The sequence below is a fragment of the Lissotriton helveticus genome, chromosome 3_1 (genome assembly GCF_964261635.1).
Source record: "Lissotriton helveticus chromosome 3_1, aLisHel1.1, whole genome shotgun sequence".
Classification (NCBI taxonomy): Eukaryota; Metazoa; Chordata; class Amphibia; order Caudata; family Salamandridae; genus Lissotriton; species Lissotriton helveticus.
Genome location: NC_136061.1, coordinates 540,996,414 through 541,015,596, shown reverse-complemented (window position 1 = coordinate 541,015,596; position 19,183 = coordinate 540,996,414). Strand labels below are relative to the sequence as shown.

Genomic DNA, 19,183 nt, shown 5'->3' with positions numbered 1-19,183 from the left:
GCCAGTTAGAGCCTCAACCACAGGTCTTCATCAGGACTTAGTGATAGATTAGAAGGGAGAAACCTGGAGTGTAAAGTCCTCTGGTGATGTAACTGCAACATTATTCAGAAGACAAGGGCCAACTGGCTCCTCGTTTAAATGGGTTTTGAACACCCTTGGACGGGGACTTATTTATGTAGATATGCGGAGTCCACACGTTCACACAAAGTAGGGAATTCCAAGATGCAGAATCTTAGGTGATTCATTCAGTAAGAATGAATGCTTCAGTAAGAATGAATGCTTTGAGTAGACGTTAAATAAATGGAGACTTTGCATACCTACATAATTAAGTCCCCGTCCAAGGGTGTTCAAATCCCACTTTAAATAAGGAGCCTTAAAAAAAAAAAAAAAGCATTTGCCGATTCTCTTTGCACTACCAATATAGCCTCCGGGGAAAAGACAGAGACAATAGCAGAGTGGATGGCGCATTTTTTCCAGACAAGATGCGCCATGCGATGTCACTTTATGCAGATGAATTATTAATAGATCTAAGAGATCCTACTACATAGACAGATAATTTACAATATCCAATTAAACAATATGGTATATTGTCAGGCCTCATTGTGATGCAGTGATTTCATTTTTTAAGAGATGTGCACTCTCTGAAGAGGTAAGTCTTTGGATTCTTTCTGAATTGCAGTAGGATTGTGGCAGTTCTGATGTTGATGGGTTTCTGTTCCAGATCCTGGGCATGTGAGTTGGACAGGATCTCTCACAGTTTCTGTTTTCGGCAGATGTTGGGCAGTTTTTTGTTCCCTAGTCTGGTGATGTCCTGGCTTTTAGTATGATAGTGAAGTCTTGTCTTCTAGCATTCTTCTGGCTATTGGTGATGATTGTATTTCAGGTGAAGTATGCAAGGCTGCCATTTCTGATGGTTTGTGTGATGCAACTGTTCTTGAAGGTGATGCACTCTTCCAAGAGGGACCCAGTGTTACATTACTATGGTTTTGCGTGATGCAGTAAAATTTCTTCAGACCGTTGAAACATGCTACAGTGTTGTTGGGTGACTTACAGTGTGGCCAACGTCGTGTCGGGCAAACCTCGAAGCAGATTGTTAGCTCCTGCCAGGTGTGAGAAGACTAAGACTTGGACTTTTGTTCTAAAACCAGTTTTTATGGTACAAAGGTTTTACTTACTTCAGTCGGGAGACCTGGCACTCCTTGGGCCAGATGTAGGTAATTCCTATTTACCGACTCTTAAATACCGAGTCATACCGATTCGGTATTTAGGAGTAGGTAAATAGGAAGGAGGCATATGTAGGTAAATCTCGTTTTTAATTTACCGATTCTGTAACAGTCGGTATTTACCGATTCTGTAAATACCGAATCGGTATTTCACATTGATTCCTTTGGGCCTTGAAGCCCATAGGAATCAATGTGAAATACCGATTCAGTATTTACAGAATCGGTAAATACCGAATCCTGCAAGGGTGCAGGGGGTGTCACTTTGACACCCTCTAGCACCCCAAGTACAGGCTTATGTGACATGTGGCACACATACATGCCCTAAGGGCATGTCTGTGTGTCACATGGCACAGGTGTGCATGCACAGATGTGCATGCACACCTGAATTCGGTATTTTACCGAGGATTGTGTGGTAAAATACCGACTCTTAAGGGCCTGTGGCACTCTTAGGAGTGTTACCTACATATGGATTTACAGAATCGGTATATTTACCGATTCGGTAAAATACCGAAGTGGTAAATTTACCGAATCGGTAAATATACCGATTCTGTAAATAACGACCCACCTACATCTCAAAAGCCAAATACCGGTCGTAACGGCCGAAATCGGATGTTACAGACCGTTATTTGGCTACCTACAATTGGCCCTTGTCTTTGTTTTCTAGGTGATGGGTTATCTGAAGGAAAGATAGTGTTTAAAAAGATAATTTATTTGCATTGAATGTTAGTCGGATTGAAACGAGAGAGCGAAGCTGAACATTTTGGTTGTTGTTACTTTAGAAAGGAGTATGAATTCAGTCTTTGTTAGGTATATTTTTAGCTAGGGATTGACTATCCAGTTCCTAATGAGACTCAGGCAGGTGTAGTGCCATTGAATGTCCATGAAAAAGGAGATTTTCCAAGAACAGTTGTCAGTCATCGGTGTACTGCTAGAACCTGAGCCCCTTGTCGGTAAGTATGTATTAAAGAGGTACTGTGCTCTGGTTGAATATGAGGGTGAACTGGATGGCTTGTTGGGGTATGCTGCAGGAGATGGGGAGTTTATTGGACCTGGAGAATACCATGTGTAAGAATTGGTGCTGGATGGCAAGAACCACTGCATATCCAAAGCAAAGATGACTACATGTGTTTGCAGTGTGTGGATCAGTGCATAATAGTCAACTGTGCTATTATTAAGGGAAGTAATTATTAAAAGAAGTTGTATATTTCGAAAAAGCTTTATTGAAATAAATGCAGAGAATTAAATGTCACATGATATAAAAGCGTTCAATAACGGTTGGGCACGATTTTGACTGACTATGTACTTCAAACTTCGGCTTCTTATCTGAATCTCCCCTTCCCCATAGACCAGATCACTCGAGCACCACTTTCAGTAGCTGTCTGTTAGTGAAAGAGTATTTTTAACATGACGCTGAACATCCTGTGATTCTGGGCAAAACACTTAATAATCTCCCTGTGCCTAACAAAAATGAATGTGTCCTCATGTAACGCAACTGATGCTATTGTAAAGCGTTCTGATACCCATACCGGGTCAAGTTCGCTCTATATAAAACTCTGTAAAATAAAAAATATTGGTACTGCTCTTTCCTATTTGCATTATTGGCATAGTAGACATAACAAAACATTTGCAACTCTTTATCTGACTATTACGGAGCTAACTGTACATAGGCAAATTGTGACGTTATGCACTGATAAAACTGAGAATGTAGTGCAGATCTCCCAGCTTCTCATAGTATGAGCGAAAGATTTTTCTACAGAGATTCGACCTTTCAACTAATGAATTGTTCTTCACGGACCGCATAAATAAAAAAACATAAGCCATAAATTATACCTACAGTGCAAATCTCGATTATAGAATCGGGTTTGTGGAATTTTCGAATCATAAATTCAAATATAGGTTGTTTTTTCCATAGTCACAAGTATGATATTAGAAGTTGGTGCCAAATGAAGGAACTGTAGGGGGCAAGTGAGAATGTGTTAAACTCCCACGACGTTCAACCGTTGTGGATTTTCACAAACCATCCTAATGGTGTTTGAAACCAGATTTCTATAGGTACTAAATAAGTTCAACAAGTGCGAACAGTGGGTTCACATGAAACCCCAATAAATTTAGACTTTCACGGCGCAAATAGTTTCTTAGCATGTGAAACAAAAAATGGTAGAAATAAAAAAATTGCAAATACCTGTTAGCGTTACATGTAGACCTGTGAATTTTCTGCACTAAATGTTTGTAGGTGTAAATGTAGGGAAATATAATAGTGGATACTTTTCTGTGGCATACCCCATTGTATTCTCTGAATCCCTAAAAATGGTTAAATCTACAAAAATTGTGTGTGGAACGTAATAATGTCCATGTTTTCTGACAGCACGCGTCTTCAGCATATACTACTAGCCTGTATAGTAGTTTTCGCAACCTGCAATATTCAACGTCATTGTACATGATCCAGAGCCCTACTTCATAGGATTGCCCTCAGACAGGTTCAGGCTTCACAAACACGCAAACCTACATGCAAGCATACACTTCTTTGTGCTAAGAGCTTTCAAGCATTGTTGCACACTTAGGTGTGACAACTGTCACAATTGTGCACCTGAAATTGGAAGCAACAGTTTGTTATTGTTCAGCGTTTCCCATGCACTGTAACATATTTCACACAATTGATATCTGTAGTTACCCCAAAGTCCTCACGCTAGAATCTGGAGATCTATACAAGTTTGTTCGTGTTTGGTATACACAATTATGGAAGTGACTGGTATAAACCTTGCGACCCAGAGCTCAATCACGCTGAACAGCATTTAATTGCTGTGCACACAGCATTGTTGGTGCAAGAAGCTAGAAGTTGTTACCACCAGAATGTTTTGTTTGTGCCTTTTCATAATCTTTGTAATTGCTACTGATAAACGAGAAGAAAATGACATTAACATCCGGTTACTTTGTTTTCGCTTAGATGTAGGACAAATTGAGTTCTGAATGGATGGTCATTCTCTTTAGTTGCATATTTCTGATGCACACAGCAGTAACTTCTATTTATTCTTTCAGGGCATTGATGAAGACCAAGTAGACTTGCGGAGAGAAATTGCCTACAACTTGGCACTGATCTATCAGACCAGCGGAAACACTACAATGGCTCGTAGAATGTTGTACATGCACTGCACTGTATAAAACTATGTGGACATAATTTGGACATTTTACAGTGCCAGAAATTTTACTTCCATCAGTGGCACAGTTCCTCGGATGATTAAAATCCCTTTGCAGTAGAGGCGATTTGAAGCTTGGCGATCAGCACTTGAGCAGCTACAAATGTCTCTTGGTTTTTCATTACAATACCCTGTCTGGTTGTTCTGGCACACCAGCGGCATTCAAATAAACCAGTTTTATGTGTGGCAGATTCACAAACCTTGATATTGAGAAACTTGGTTTGGTTTTCCTTGATTGCTGTATGCGCTCAGCTGTATTGTAGAAATACCTTATTTGACTCCCTTGGAAGTAGGTGAAGGCTTGTCTTTGGCACACAGTAATATTCAGTGCCATTGACTGAGGGAGGGGGTGTTGCAGGCGAAGAACATTTCCCTATTTTGGTCGCAGAAAAGGAAAACCTGATTGCCATACATTTTGCCAAATTTTCCTTCCATTTCTTTTTCCCTCTAAATCCCACAGCTGATCAACTAGTTGACTACACTGATTAATTTGAATGTCTCGGATGGAAATCTAAAGATTCAGTAGTTGTGTAATTTGTAATACGTATAATATATATATGAAGTTTCCTCACAAATGCTGGTTCCATCCACCACATGGAGCCGGTGCGAGTAACGGGTGCCATGGCCTGTTTGCAATGCGAAGACAAAATGCACCCTCAGGTCCAGGGAACAAAGATACTTACACTCCAGGAAGGTGCTTTGTTCTCTGGACTCTAGGATGGATATATATATAGATATATATATATATTCCACAACTCCGGTTCTTCTATCCACGGAATCGACCTTCAACAGAGCGCATGCAAGAGTCATAGATGTTGCCCAAGTTTAAAATTTTTATTTAATGCATCGTTTTCTGCAGAAAGTTAACAAACGCGTTTCGGCGTTGCAGCTTTCGTCAGTGTTAACAAACCAAAGTAAATTCAGTTTTTAAATAAAGATGTGCTTTATTTCTTCCTTTGGTGCAAACAAAGAGACCAACGCGTTTCAGCTGTAGCCTTCAACAGGGATATATATATTATATATATATATATATATATATATATATATATATATATATATATATATATATATATATATATATATATATATATATATATATATATATATATATATTAGTGTGTATGTATACATGTTAAGCTGGTTGATCCAGCATTATTCACATACAGTGTTTTAGTTTGTGTGTAAATACCCTGTTTAAAATTGTAAATATCCGCACTTTGTAATGACTAGATGAATACTTGTAAAAGCACATGCCAGAATTGTGGGTCCTTTGTAAATATTTGATGAAATTATAGTCCTTACAGAGATTCTGCTGTTGCAAAAGTCTTGGTGCCTTTATTGATGAATGATACATTTTTCTGCCAGGAAAGACCTTTCTAAATGTCTTGATGATCTATCATGAAATTTTTGTCATTGAGACGTGCCCCTTGATTTGCTGGCACAAATGCAATGTTGGCAACCAGGTAAGCTCATGTTAGTCTTACAAAATGTTCTCTGTGTTGTATAAAAATGTATTTTTGAAATAAACCTTTATTTATTTTGATATTTGTTGTGATATCTTAAAGAGCGCTGTACATTTGCTGTTGGACATGAAAGAATTAATGTTGCATTGGCCAAGACTGTATCGAGGAGTCCCAGGTTCTATAGCATGCAACCTTTTATACTAACCAACGTTTCTGTAGAAGTGTTGCCACCAGCTGCATCGTTAAAACCGATGTAGACGTCACTTCTGTTCCATAGCAGTCTTTGTTTTAAAGGGTTCTGCTCTGGATGTTCCAACAGTATGAGTCAAAGTGAGGAGAAATTTTTCTCGAAATGTGCAAGGGTGATCAGAGAAAATAGCCATTTTGATCAACTGGAACATGTGTCCTATTAATTAGGTGAACATACAAGCAAGGTGACCTATGATCTACGAATATGAGTAAATTGTAAATGTAAATTGATACTTGTATAGCGCACTACTCACCCGCAAGGGTCTCAAGGCGCTTGTACGAATACCGCTGTGGAACCCGTCCTGGCTTTCCCTGTGAGGCGTCCACTCCTGGGCACCCCCAGGGTGAAGGCCAGGCATCCTTAGCGTCGTGGGGGCCGTTGTGGAGATTAAGCAAGCTATTGCCCAGAGTTGCAGAGTGGGACTCTATGATTAGAATAGGCACCGAGGCGAGAATTATCAGGTCCGTGGAATTTTTGAGCCCAAGACCCGCCGAGGCGGGGAATTGAACCCTGATCCCGGGCTAGACCTCTGCATCAGGGTCTGCCGCTCTAACCATTGAGCCATACTTCTCCACTGGAATGAACAGTGAGCAAGGGATGCTTAGCCGTGAAAAAGGCATGATGTCGGTTGAGTTAGACATTCTGACTTATTCGACAGACACTATGACCAGAATGGCATGATAAAAACAAGCAATGGTGAGGGCGTGGCCGAAGGCGTTGAGATGGCGGTCGCACTCTAAGAGTGCTCTGGACCCCTCCGTCATCTGCCTGGGATCCCACGGACATCGGCGCCGATCCGCAATCCTACCTGACCGCATCCTGTTCCCCAAACGGCGGTGTTCCTCCTGTGGTGTTCTGGAGCTGGTTCAGGGCGTCTACGGCCTCCTGAGTGCAGCGGCCTGCTGCGGCCGGTCGCTGCCTACCTGTCCTTGTGGCGGCGGCCCCTTTGTCGGCGGGGCTGAAGCCCTCTCTGAGCAGTGACGCCGGTGGGTGAGGGGTGGGCTGCTCCCGCAGCTCTGGTTCGGCGCGCGGCCCGCGCTCCAGGAGCCGGCTGACTCTGATGCATTCCGCGGCCCCTGTCATCTGATCGACCAGCACGTCGGCTGGCGCAGGGGGCAAAGGTGGCGGCGAGACGGAGGCCTGTGCAACACTAGGCCGGGCGGGCCTCCAGCAGCGGGACCTGTGGCAGACAGTGTGGTGTGTGGGGGGTCTGGCTGTCAATTCGGGCAGCAGTGCGGGTGCGGGAGGCTCCCGCCTCTTGCTTCGCCCTCACTTGCTCTGTGCCTTTCACTTGAGGGCTGGTGCCAGAACAGAGGGCCTGGCGCGGCGGAGCTGGCAGTCCAGACCCACACAGAGGCGGCGGCACTGGGTCAGGCCTCCTGCCGCCTAATCGTGTCCCTTGCTGTTTCTCCCCACTCCACATCGGAGGTGGGGATCGCCTGCATTTCTGGGCAGCGACGAGTAGAGCCCCCCTCTCCCACATTTATCTGGCCGCAGAACCGTGCCCCCTCCTGTACTGGCACTGTTGAAGCCGCACCAGCGTGGGCCTGCACAAGGAGCTGTGGTGGTGGTGATGGGGTCCGTCCCGTGCTGGGCATACTTTGCCATCTTACCGGGTGGCGACGGATGCTCCCTTGCAGGTGGGCCTTGACGGGGTGGCCCCCCTACCTACTAGAACTTTGGGCGAGTTTGGGCCCTTGCCTGCCAGTGCTCTCGGACGGCGGTTGGCGGATCCAGGCTGCTGTGGGGGTCGGTCCGAGCACGTTTGATCAGTGGTGGGTCAGGCCCTAGGCCAGGGGAATTTTGGGCCACCAAATTGGATGGCGCTGGGGAGCTCGGTGTCCTCCAGCTGTTTGTGGTGCGGGTACCGTCCAAACCGACTGGTCACTCGAGGGGCCCCCGGGGAGGACACAGGAGATACCCAGGTCCGGATGGGGGCCCGAGGGTAGGCACCTGGGATTCGCAGAGCCTCCGGGCCCCCCCAGGATCTGGGACAGACGTTGTAGGTGCCGTGTCGCTACAGTTGACGGTGTCCCCTGATTAATCCCATCTGACGAGGTCCTCGATTGGCTCGCGGGCTTCCCACGCATCTGTGGGTCCCTGGACCCCCTTCCCCACACTGAACTTTCATCCCCCCCCTGGTCCGTTGCGGCCACAGTGACATTGGGAGGGATAGGGACCCAAACCTCCACCCGCCTCCACACAGACCAAAATAGACCTGTTTGCTACTTCCGAGTCTAAGCCTACTGGGGGGATGGCCCCCTCACCCCCCCCCCCGCAAGACAAGGATCTGGCCACCATCCTCCAAGCTATCAGTGCCTCTCAGGCATCCATAGAGGGAAAGATTGGGGAAATCAAGGTGGACGTGTTACTCCTCAGACAGGACCTTTGCAACACCACCGCCCGACTGACAGAGGCTGAGTCCTGCATCTCCACGGCCGAAGACGACATCTCCCAACTTAAGGATCAGGTGGCCCAACTTCATGCTCGTACAGGGGTGCTTCACAGGCGTGCGGAGGATGCTGAGAACCGCGCACGCCGCAACATCCTCCGCCTGGTGGGGTTTCCTGAGGGAGTGGAAGCGGGACAGGCAGCCACCTTCGTTGAACAATGGTTTAAGTCCTGAATGCCGGGAGATGCTCTGTCGACTTGGTTTGTTGTGGAGAGAGCCCATAGGTCCTTGGCACCCACGCCTCCTCCTGGTGCCCCACGCCACCCCATCATCCTAAAAATCCTCAACTTCAAAGACCGTGATGCCATCTTACGGGCGGCCAGGGCGAGAGGTCCCCTCTGGTTCCAAAATCACGTCATTCTTGCTATTCTGCTATTCTGAATAAGGGGACATCATTTGTCGCAACCTACAACACCACAGAACTTGAATCTGAAGTGGCAATCTACAAATTCATGAGGACACTTTGATTACGAAACTATTTTACCAACATTTGTCCAGTGGAATCTAGAAGGGACAAACCAACACCTTTGTTCAGACTCAAAAGTACGTTTATGGCCCCAGTGTCACATAAAACTCTCGACACAAAATTCAACTTCTGGTCAAGAAAGGTCTTCAAAAAATTCAATATAATAAAAAACATAAGAACCTAAGCCGAGCAGAACATAGCACATTGATTGCACTGGCTAATAACCCCCATATAGTTTTCCAGAAGGCGGTACCTGAACATGTTAACATTGAACAAATTTACAGAAGCCTAGACCAAGATTCCACCATGGAAATAGTGGATACTCTCCGCAGAATACTAGATAAAGCAGAAGAACTTCATTGGATTGATACATCGACTAAAAAATATTCGACTAACCAATTCCCGAGACCTAAAATGTATCTATTCTCCAAAGTACATAAAGGTTTGGTTGACCCCCCGTTCAGGCCCATCGTGTCAGGGTGCGAATCTTTATTTGAGAACCCTGGTCGATGTATTGATGCTCACCTACCACCATTTATGCAAAGTTGGGGAACATTCGTTGAAGACACCACAGATTTCTTACGGAGCATATGCTCTATAAGCGAGGAAGTAACAGAAGATTGGATACTTTGCACTATCGACGTGGTTGCGTTGTACACCTCTATACCCCACCAATGCGGATTAGAGGCCGTTGAATGGGCGCTCCTCAGGCAAGAGAATTTGAAGCACCAAAAAGTTTCATTTTGCAACTACTCAAATTCTGTTTACAAAATAGTTATTTTTCACGGAATGACAAGTTTTTCATTCAGCTAAATGGAACTTCCATGGGATTTCTAGAGGCACCTGTCTATGCACATACCTACATGGCGAAATTTGAATATGACTATTTTTTGACTGATACAACCTGGCAGGAAAGCATTGTGTTTTTCCAGAGATATATTGACGACATCTTCCTCATATGGAACAAATCTGAGTCATCATTGATAAATAATATACAAACACTAAATATGGTGGATCCCAGGATACAACACACGCATACCATCCAAAGAAAAGCATTAACCTTTCTGGATGTCTAGATTGAGTTAGAAGCAGGGCATATCAGCACGCGTGTATACAAGAAACCGACAGATAAAAACAATGCTTTACTCTTCAGCAGTTATCATCCACCATCTCTCATTAAGAATTTACCTGTCTCTCAGTTTCTGAGAACTCGGCGGATATCGTCTGATGACAAAGCATGTGAGGAAACTTTTTTAAACCAAAAGACTAACTACATGAAAAGAACGTACCCTGAAAAACTACTCAACCAACAACTTAGGACAGCTCTGTCTACACCCAGAGAAAAATTACTTCAAAAAGCTCCAAAAAAACAATCAATAGGGTAGTTTTTGTGTCTAAATTTTCTACTGTCTCTACTGAAATTAAAACCATCATTAATAAACGCTGGGAACTTCTTGAGTCAGAGACAGACTTTAAAAATGTGTTTTGTGATATAGACCATTATTTGCTTTTACAAGAGCCAGGAATTTGAAAGAATTACTTTCTAGAAAGAAGACATAAAAACAAACAACTGTTCAAGGTGGCACAAAAAAATGCTGAAACTATATACATTGTAATAACAAAAATAGAACAAAAGGGGAGTGGAGAGAATAATGGATTCGGTCTCCCGCGGCCACATATAAATAAACACAAGGAATCCACAGAAATGTAATTGGTATGCTATGAACCCTACAATGGTGGGAACACACTGTGTTCTTTAAATACCCCTCACACACCAAAAGGGCCTTTGGTTTCATGCTTCATCATAGGGGTCTTCGCATCCCTCTACGGAATGCGGCGTGCTACTAACCAGTGACTACGCGGAAGCTCTGATGTAAACACTATGTGTGGTGCGTGAGGGTATTGGTTAATCAGTGAGTGGTGGGGTCAGGAGTTAATTAATGCGTGAATGTTAAAAAAATACCTGGCATGTGAGGTCTAAAAAAGTTTTTATTGGGCCTCTGTGCTGGCATTGTTAAAAGGGGTGTGGTGGAGGTATTTTGTATTTAATGTACAATACCTCTCTTGTGCGTCAACATGTTTCGAAGCGAAGGCTTCTTCTTCAGGACGGGGTGCACAGATCCCCACCGTACTCACGTCACGAAGTGTAATGGCATTAAATTACCAATACTATATGTCTAATAAATGCAAGAGATAGACTAAATGTGCCTATTTGTTTGATTCCTATTTATAAGTACCTGCAATGAGGACCTGGAATAAAAAGAGAAAGAACACAGGGAAGGAAAAAATACATGTGGTATATTAAATGTAATATCCAGCATGATGGTATAGTGACCTTAAAAAGTGAAATACAGCGCTCTCTAAACACATTGGATCATCCTATTCCAGTGCAGTGCCCTGTAAAACAAGCATTTACTATGCAATAGGTCTCGCATTTGTTGGAGTTGGAGAAATTGGCACTGTAAATGGCAATGTTTTTTATTTGTTTTTTTCTTTGCAGTGGATCAATTATTTAAAGAAAGAAAATGCATATTATATGCTTTTATAGCAACTGTACAGTAAAGCAATGGCTATGTTAACGTAAAGAGTGTGAAATTATGAAAACAAATACAAACCAGATCTAAATCAAAACATAAATGAAAGGAATTGTCATTTATAGTGGTAATAGCTCAAACGAGTAAACCTATTGCATTGCAAATGCTTGTTTTTTTCAACTATGGGAATTACAGGAAATTAAAGAGAAGAACTTTTTAATTAAAAAGTTGTTAAGAAAAATACAATTTACTCTTCATCACCAAATTTGCTTGTAGAGCCCCAAGAGATACAGTGGAGCAGATCTGACACAAGGTACAATAACACATGCATTTGCAATACAATTGGTCTCCTATTAGTGAAAGTTGGAGCTAATGGTGTTCTAAATGACAACGTCTTTTGTTTATGAGTGGCTGTATGTAGTGTGGAGTTTAATTATATGGATTGATTGAACTTGTTAGTTGTGGAATTGTGTGGGGTGGAATAGTGTGTGTATTTGTGTTGTGGAATTATGTGGATAGTAATTATGTGGTATTAAATTAACTGGAATTCTGTAGAATGGGATTGAGTGTTATGGAGTGTAAATATGTGTATTGGTATGTTGTCTTGTGGTGTGGGATGTAGTGGAATTTAATTATGTGGTGAGCTGTTGAATTGTGTGACATGTTGAATTTTGAGGTGTGGATTGGATGCATTTGTTGTGTAAGTGTGTTGATTTGAATTATGTGGTTTGTTGAATTATGTGGTGCAGAATGGAAATGTGTGGAGCTGAATTGTGTGGCGTGGAACTGTGTGGTATTTTGAGTTAAATTATGCTGATGGGAATTATGTGGCATGGCGTAGACTAGAGTGTATTTGTATGGATGGTTGCTATGTGGCATAGTAGTTTTATGTGGGATGTATTTATCTGGTATTTAGTAGAGTGTAATTAGGTAACAAACATGATGAATGCAGCACTTTAAACCATCCTCTGCCCATGACTTGGAAAAGAAATACCTTTTTAAACATAATTTAGGTGGCGAATGCAGATTTAATGAATACATCTTCAGCAGCATTTCAAATGTTTAAAAATGCAAACTAGATTTCTTGAAATAGGATTAGAATCCAGACATAGAAAGTGCACAGTAATCTAAATACAAAGTGTTGATCTACTAATATGCTGGTTTTATGACACGGCCCTGGTAACGTTACATGTGAAGTTTAATGGCCCACTGAAGGAGGGTGGAGTAGCAGAGGCAGCAATGAATCTCGGCAGGGAGGGAGCTCATTTATGGAAAGGATCAACCTAACAAAGTAAAGAGACACCACTCGGCAGGCGGTCATGTGAGAAAATAGCTGTTGTGTGTGAAAAGTGTGGCACAGCAGAAAGAGTACAGAGGAGCAGTACAGCATGTCAGGTCCGTTATGTTGGGAAAGTGCATGGAGCAGAGATGCACACTGGCGAGACAGCCATAAAAGCACAGATGAGGAGGAATGAGCAGCAGTAGGGAGGCAGCTGAAACAGCCCTGCCGCTCCGCATCGGGGTTGAACTAACGCCAATTAAGTCATTTCCCCCTAATTGTAGTACAAAAATGAGAAACATTGAGCAATAAATCTTACATGCTATAAATAAATGAATAGTTCGCTAAACACAAAACATGAACAACAAAAAGCACCCGTAAATGTGGCCTGAAAATAAAGTGCCCATTGCGTTTCAAAATCGGAATGTAGCTAAAAGAAAGCACTGCTTTGTTAATTTGCACAAGCACAGTGGCACACAATAATGGGTGCAGACTGCAAATAAAGAGGTGCTTCACGTTTGCAATTTACCTTGAGGCAAACGCTTTCAAGGAATACGAACCGCTGCAGTGGTGTGGCCAAGGTGCCAGGGTTAGCCTCGGTCGGGGGCATACACGGGTGCACCATTAAAAGACCCCGGCAGTGGGTTAGCAGGGGGGCAGCAAGGATCGGCAGCATGCCGCTGACGTGCTCCCTGGAGTTAAAGTGCAGCAGCAGTAACCTTAAAAGTGTGAGGAAGAGCGGCTACTTGCACATCCACACACAAGGTTTTTCGTGCAGCTGTGGCCCGGAGCGACGCCTGAGGAGCCGGCCCAAGTACTAGAAGATTGAAAAGAAGTGGCACAGCGGGCCGCCCATGCACAGCATTTCGCTCGACTCCTCTAAGTAAAAAACATTATCAAATAATAAAGTGCTGTGAAGCCCTTCGACCGGCCGTGCTCGGAAAGTAAAAACATTGGCAAATAATAAAGTGCTGTGAAGCGCTGCGACTGGCCGTGAAGCTGGCGGAGGAGGCGAGGCTGGCCTTGGGTAATGCAGGAATAAGGGGCAGCAGAGGTTACAGGAGCCTGGACTGCCCCCGACCGCCACCTCTCGAATGCACGCTACCTCCCTGTCTCATCGGTATGTCCTGCCTCTCACACCAACATGCCCCTCTTTCTTTCAGCAACAAACCCCCACGGCTCACCAGCATGTACCCTCCAATCTGCACGACCTTTATCCCTTCCTCTCCAAACTCGGAAAGTAAACACATGAAGCCCTACGAAACATCGTGCACAAAACACGCGGATCGCAAAGCCTGCAAAAGCAAAAAGAAAATCAGATGGTATGCTCTTATTATTCAGTTCATAGACAGCTAAGCGGCCCCATTTGCTGACATAAATCATGGACATGAAATGTATCCAGTCTCTCAATTAAAAACTTTAAATATAATATCGAGTCTATCTCTCAACACCCCTGCCTACTCGATCTCATACCAGATATTAGTTTGCCCGATACGAGAGCAACTCGCAACAAAAAAACAAAAACAGAAGTCGCGAGTGATGCGCACGCATTTCTACCATGTGCTTTCAATTATCGCGCACACACACGCCCATGATAACTTAAAGCACATGCTAGAAATGCGCGTAACAGACACCAGTAGGCCATGGGTGGAGCTATGCGCCCGCCTCTGGCCTATTGGTGTCTACCTTACAAAACAGCAAGCAGTGAAAGGCCAATAGCAGGCCACAACAAAAAATCACATGCATGATGTTGTGGAATTTGCAGGTCTATTTTTAAACCCCCTTCAAGAGGGCTCTCTTGCGAGCCCTAAAAATGAACAAGTACAAGACAAACGAACACATAGCATAAATCACACAATGTATTAAAAAAACACTGGTTCTAGTGGTGGTCTTGGATTCAAATTGGTTAGCTTCTGAGGTAAAAAGATGGTAAGAAAGATGCATACTGGCTACCATTAGTTGAATGGTGTCATGAGCCTGAAAAACTGAGGGATTAGGTGCTTACTAGCAATCTACAGAATGAGGCAAGAACATACAGTCTTTGTTTTGGCATTCATATTGGTACTCACTTAGTTAGATGCATCCGAAGTCTCATGGTGATTGCCTCGGCTATGCCATACTTACAAATCAAGAGGTTCTCCCTGTTCAAACTGTCCCATCCGTGGTTGAGTGTGGAGCGTGGCGGGACCAGCTTAAATACCCTCTTTAATTGAATCTTTGGGAAAGTCTTTCGGATCAGCCTGGTGACGCTTCGTACCATTTATGGTATATCCAGGCGTAGTTAAGAGTCACAGCACCTCTCGCGCCTGTTCCGTGTATGGGACAGCGCTTCATTTCACAGGCGCATTAAGTCAAAAGGCCATTTCCATTGTAAGAATGAGCGGAGTGGCAGTATTTCGGAAAGGCGCTCCCTTGCACATGCGCAATAGCGGTTTTGGCTCTTTAGTGTTGAGCGCATGTGCGTAGTCATGGACACGCAAAAATACTTTCACTTTAAATATCAGCGCGGTTCCTAAATAAATGGGCTTATGACCCGATACTGCGTAATGCACAATTGAAGGTTGGAAAAAGAGGGGAACTCGGACCTCTCTACAGATTATACCACTTTATCAATGGGGCATGGAATATATCACTAACGTCAGGGAGTGTAAAGGAGTAGAGCACAGTCCCCGAGGTAGGGGGTATTTAGATGGGGGTGTATAATACACGTGGGTATACCAAAAATATTGTTCATAGAACGTTGCCCCAAGCCAGTGGGTGTACTGTGAAGACCCGAAAGTGTGAGTTTCCTTGATTGATTGATTGATTAGTTGAGGATGTTCAACACTCCCCTGGATGGATAAACAGGGAGTGATGTTGGAGTTGATAAGCATTGCCCATGGATATAGCTAACTAAATTGATTCCACGGGATGTCATCTTTCAGTCCAGTGGTATTGGTCCCTAGGCGAAACACCCAGCGTTGCTCCTTCTAAAAGAGGCCATTCTCTGAAGGTAGCTGTTCTATTGTCCAATTCAGATGATTCACTGTATATGTTTCAGATAAAAAATGGGACGCCATTTTGGTCGTACTCTTGTTACATCTGACATTACTTTTGTGTTCTCCAATTCTGATCTTGGCTGGTCTTGATGTCATGCCAATGTATTCAAGGCCACACGGGCATGTGATCATGTACACGACATTCCGGCTATTGCAGTTGGGGAATTTCTTTTGTTCCCATTCGCTTCCATTACGGAATTTTAATCTTCTACTTTTTTTTGTTAGGTGGCAGCTGCTTCAGTGGCCACAGGGATGGTGTCCCTGGACCCATTGCACAGTGGCTTGCTCAGGTTGGTTTGTCCGTGGCCGGGTATGGACCAGGATGTCTTTCAGGTTCCTGCCCCTCTTGTGAGCGAAAAGAGGTTTTTCCAGGTTAAGATCGCCACACACAAGTGTCCTTCAGTGTTTATTCACGATTTAGAAATCTCGTTGGAGTAGGTGTTATAGGTGGTTACACAGATAGGTCTTCTGTTGGGGTCTTTTTGTACGTTGTCCTCCAAAAGTGCATCCCTGTTGTTATTGCGTGCCCTTTTCATAGCTCTATTTATGACTGGTGGTCCACTGCTTGAGCCTTGTAATCGCTCAAGTTGGAGCAGTTCCGTCTCAGGCGGAGGAACTGGCCGTAAGGAAGATTATCACGTAGGTGACTTGGGTGGAAACTATTGTATCTCAGTAGGCAATTGTTTGATGTAGGCTTGAAGTGAGTGGTTGTCTTTAACCAGTTCGGGGCTGATGACGAGCTCAGCTCGTCATCAGTTGCGCCGCTCGCACCCTGATGACGAGCTGAGCTTTTTAAAAAAAGCCGCGCAGCGCGAAAAAAGCCGCTGCACGCATGCGGTTAATAGCCCCTCTTCTGGGTAGATGTAAAGATCTAAAAACACCATCTTGTCACATGATGTGGAGCTGGTGAACTTAAGAAAAGTGTTCTGTGCATTTAGCTATTCTATGAATTGTTCAATGGATTGATGATCACCTTCCCAGATGACCAACACATTGTATATGTAGCGTCTCCAGATTTGTATGTTCTGTTGGTAGGGGTTACTTTGATGGAGGATTTTGTGATCCTCCAAATGGTGAACATGGAGACCAGCCAGGCTAGGAGCAAAAGTGCTCCCCATGCCGGTCCAATGGCTCTGGAAGTACAGCGTTGCTTCGTACTGGAAGAAATTCTTTGTGAGTGCCAAGGTGATACATTCCATCACAAGGTTCCTGGGAGTCTGGTATTCCCATGGTGTAGAGAAAAGGATCTCCTCAATGATAAGCGTTTCGTCATGGGGCAGGCTGGTGTAAAGACTTTCTACATCCAAGCTCAGTAGTAGTTCATTAGCGGGTTTGAAAGGTAGATTCTGAAAAAACTGAAGTATTGCTTTTGTGTCTTTCAAATAGGTATCTGTAGCCTGGACTGTCGTGTATTTCTATAGGTTCTGATTCGATCCCCCTATTCCTGACCCTATTCTGGTTAAACTTACTAGCTAGTTAACTAACAGTCAGCCCATGAGGCAAGAAATCCCCCATGATGCAGATACCGTTATCTGACGCAGTCACACTACGGCACAGGAACGTGTTATCTGATTAGGTCATAACGCTTGAGATCTAATTAGACAAGCGATATTCCTCCAGCCCCTGATAAGGCATACGACGTTCTCATAACAAATCAAACCTATGACAACCTGGATAATCCGTGCGGCCATTGTTTTGATTTCACAAAGAACTTTAGTAAAGAATGTGCTAACGAGCAAGTCGTATGACATCTTTATTGACGTACCTATGTCCATCCTTACGTCAATCTCGGCACCTTTAAGGTATAAATATTGCCGACCTTGCCCTATGCAAACACACGCGTGGTGACAAGACGGAGCAGCCATACTTGCCGAAGCCGAGAGCAGAAGCAGACCCCGCAGGCAGCAGCCCCGCCTTCCTGACGCGCTGAGAGACGCGCTGCTATCTCAAGCCGAGAGACCCAGCACCGGCGCTTCTGGGCAGCCCTCGCAGGCAGCCTGGAATATCGAGAGCAGAGAAAGAGATACCATTCCTCATCCATCCTAAATTCCAGGTACAGAACTGAATAACCCCTCCTAGAGAATTCTTTAGTTATTCACTTGGCAAAAACAAACTTAAACTAAACTGTAACTTTCTATTCCCGCCCACGCATTAGACTTAGGTCAGGTACACGGGGTAGGCGTATTTAGAAACACCAGTTGAGTACGTTTAGTCAAATGTATATGTGTATGTAAATATATTTTAATCATTTTAAACATCATATGGCTCAGAAACCATATCAATGTTTTTACAGTATTATTTTATACTATTGCTTCTAATGTATGCACTTTACTTAACTATAAGTATTGCAATAATATCGATCCATTTCTCTTGTACGAGAAAAGAGACTGATCAATAAATAACATCTTTTATTGAACACGCCCGTCTCTTCCTTTTCTCTACATTCTGATGAGACTAAGAATGCACGTACTGACTGAGTAAAATAATTGCCTTGTGCTCACACGACTCTCGAGATTGACTCTTGATTAGGGGAGAGCAAAGTTGTCATGTTCTATGGTTGTCAGAAACTAAATCCCTTCTTGTCTAATCAGGGGAGTTCATCCTTCCTTGAACATTCGAGAAAGTTTCTAGCGAACTCTGAGCTTAGCTGGCAAACCCAAAAATTAAGTCTAGTTTCGACAGTAGTAGACCTAGTTAACGTCTGGCCTAGGCCTTTACTGCTGTAGGTACTACTCCAATGCGCAGAGCCTATTGGGAAAATAGGAGCTACACTACATGGCGCCCAACGCGTTTGGAAAGGGCGATAAAACTAACGTAAGACATTTAGAGTAACTCAGTCGTGCTTTCTCACTCAGACCCCTTCTCCCAAATACTCCAAAGACGTCTGGAGTGGGTGAAAGGTTATTATATCCTCCAAAACCTCGCAGGAGGGAACTCCTATGTATGGTTCTTGGTCAAGTCAACGTTGAAGGATAAAACAGTTCCAAAATATTGTGCACCTAATCTCTGTTTCCATAAAGAAACCTGATCTGCAAATAAAAATAATACCATCCTGTCAGTAAAATGGGAGACAGTGATGGAGAAAGAGAGGCAGTTAGATTAGCAACTGAACTCGCAGATGCTGATGCTACCATGCAAGCAGCAGACCCGAATATAACACTCATTCCGGTCATTAAAAGGAGATCTATAACCTTAAAACTTATAGAAAATGGACTGACACCTAGAGGTGGCACAGTCATATTCGTAATCGAGGCACACGAATATCGGCAGACAGAGGTATACTA

The 19,183-nt window shown here is 43.8% G+C and overlaps 1 protein-coding gene across 1 annotated transcript in view; it reads left to right on the top strand.

The window, feature by feature from the left end:
- GTF3C3 (general transcription factor IIIC subunit 3) overlaps nt 1-5,353 on the top strand; it is a 348,121-nt gene extending 342,768 nt beyond the window's left edge. The window contains exon 18 of the mRNA XM_078680426.1: nt 4,260-5,353. Coding sequence (XP_078536552.1) covers nt 4,260-4,382 — 123 coding nt within the window. The 3' untranslated portion in view covers nt 4,383-5,353. The remainder of the gene's footprint in view (nt 1-4,259) is intronic.
- The last annotated feature ends 13,830 nt before the right edge of the window (nt 5,354-19,183 follow it).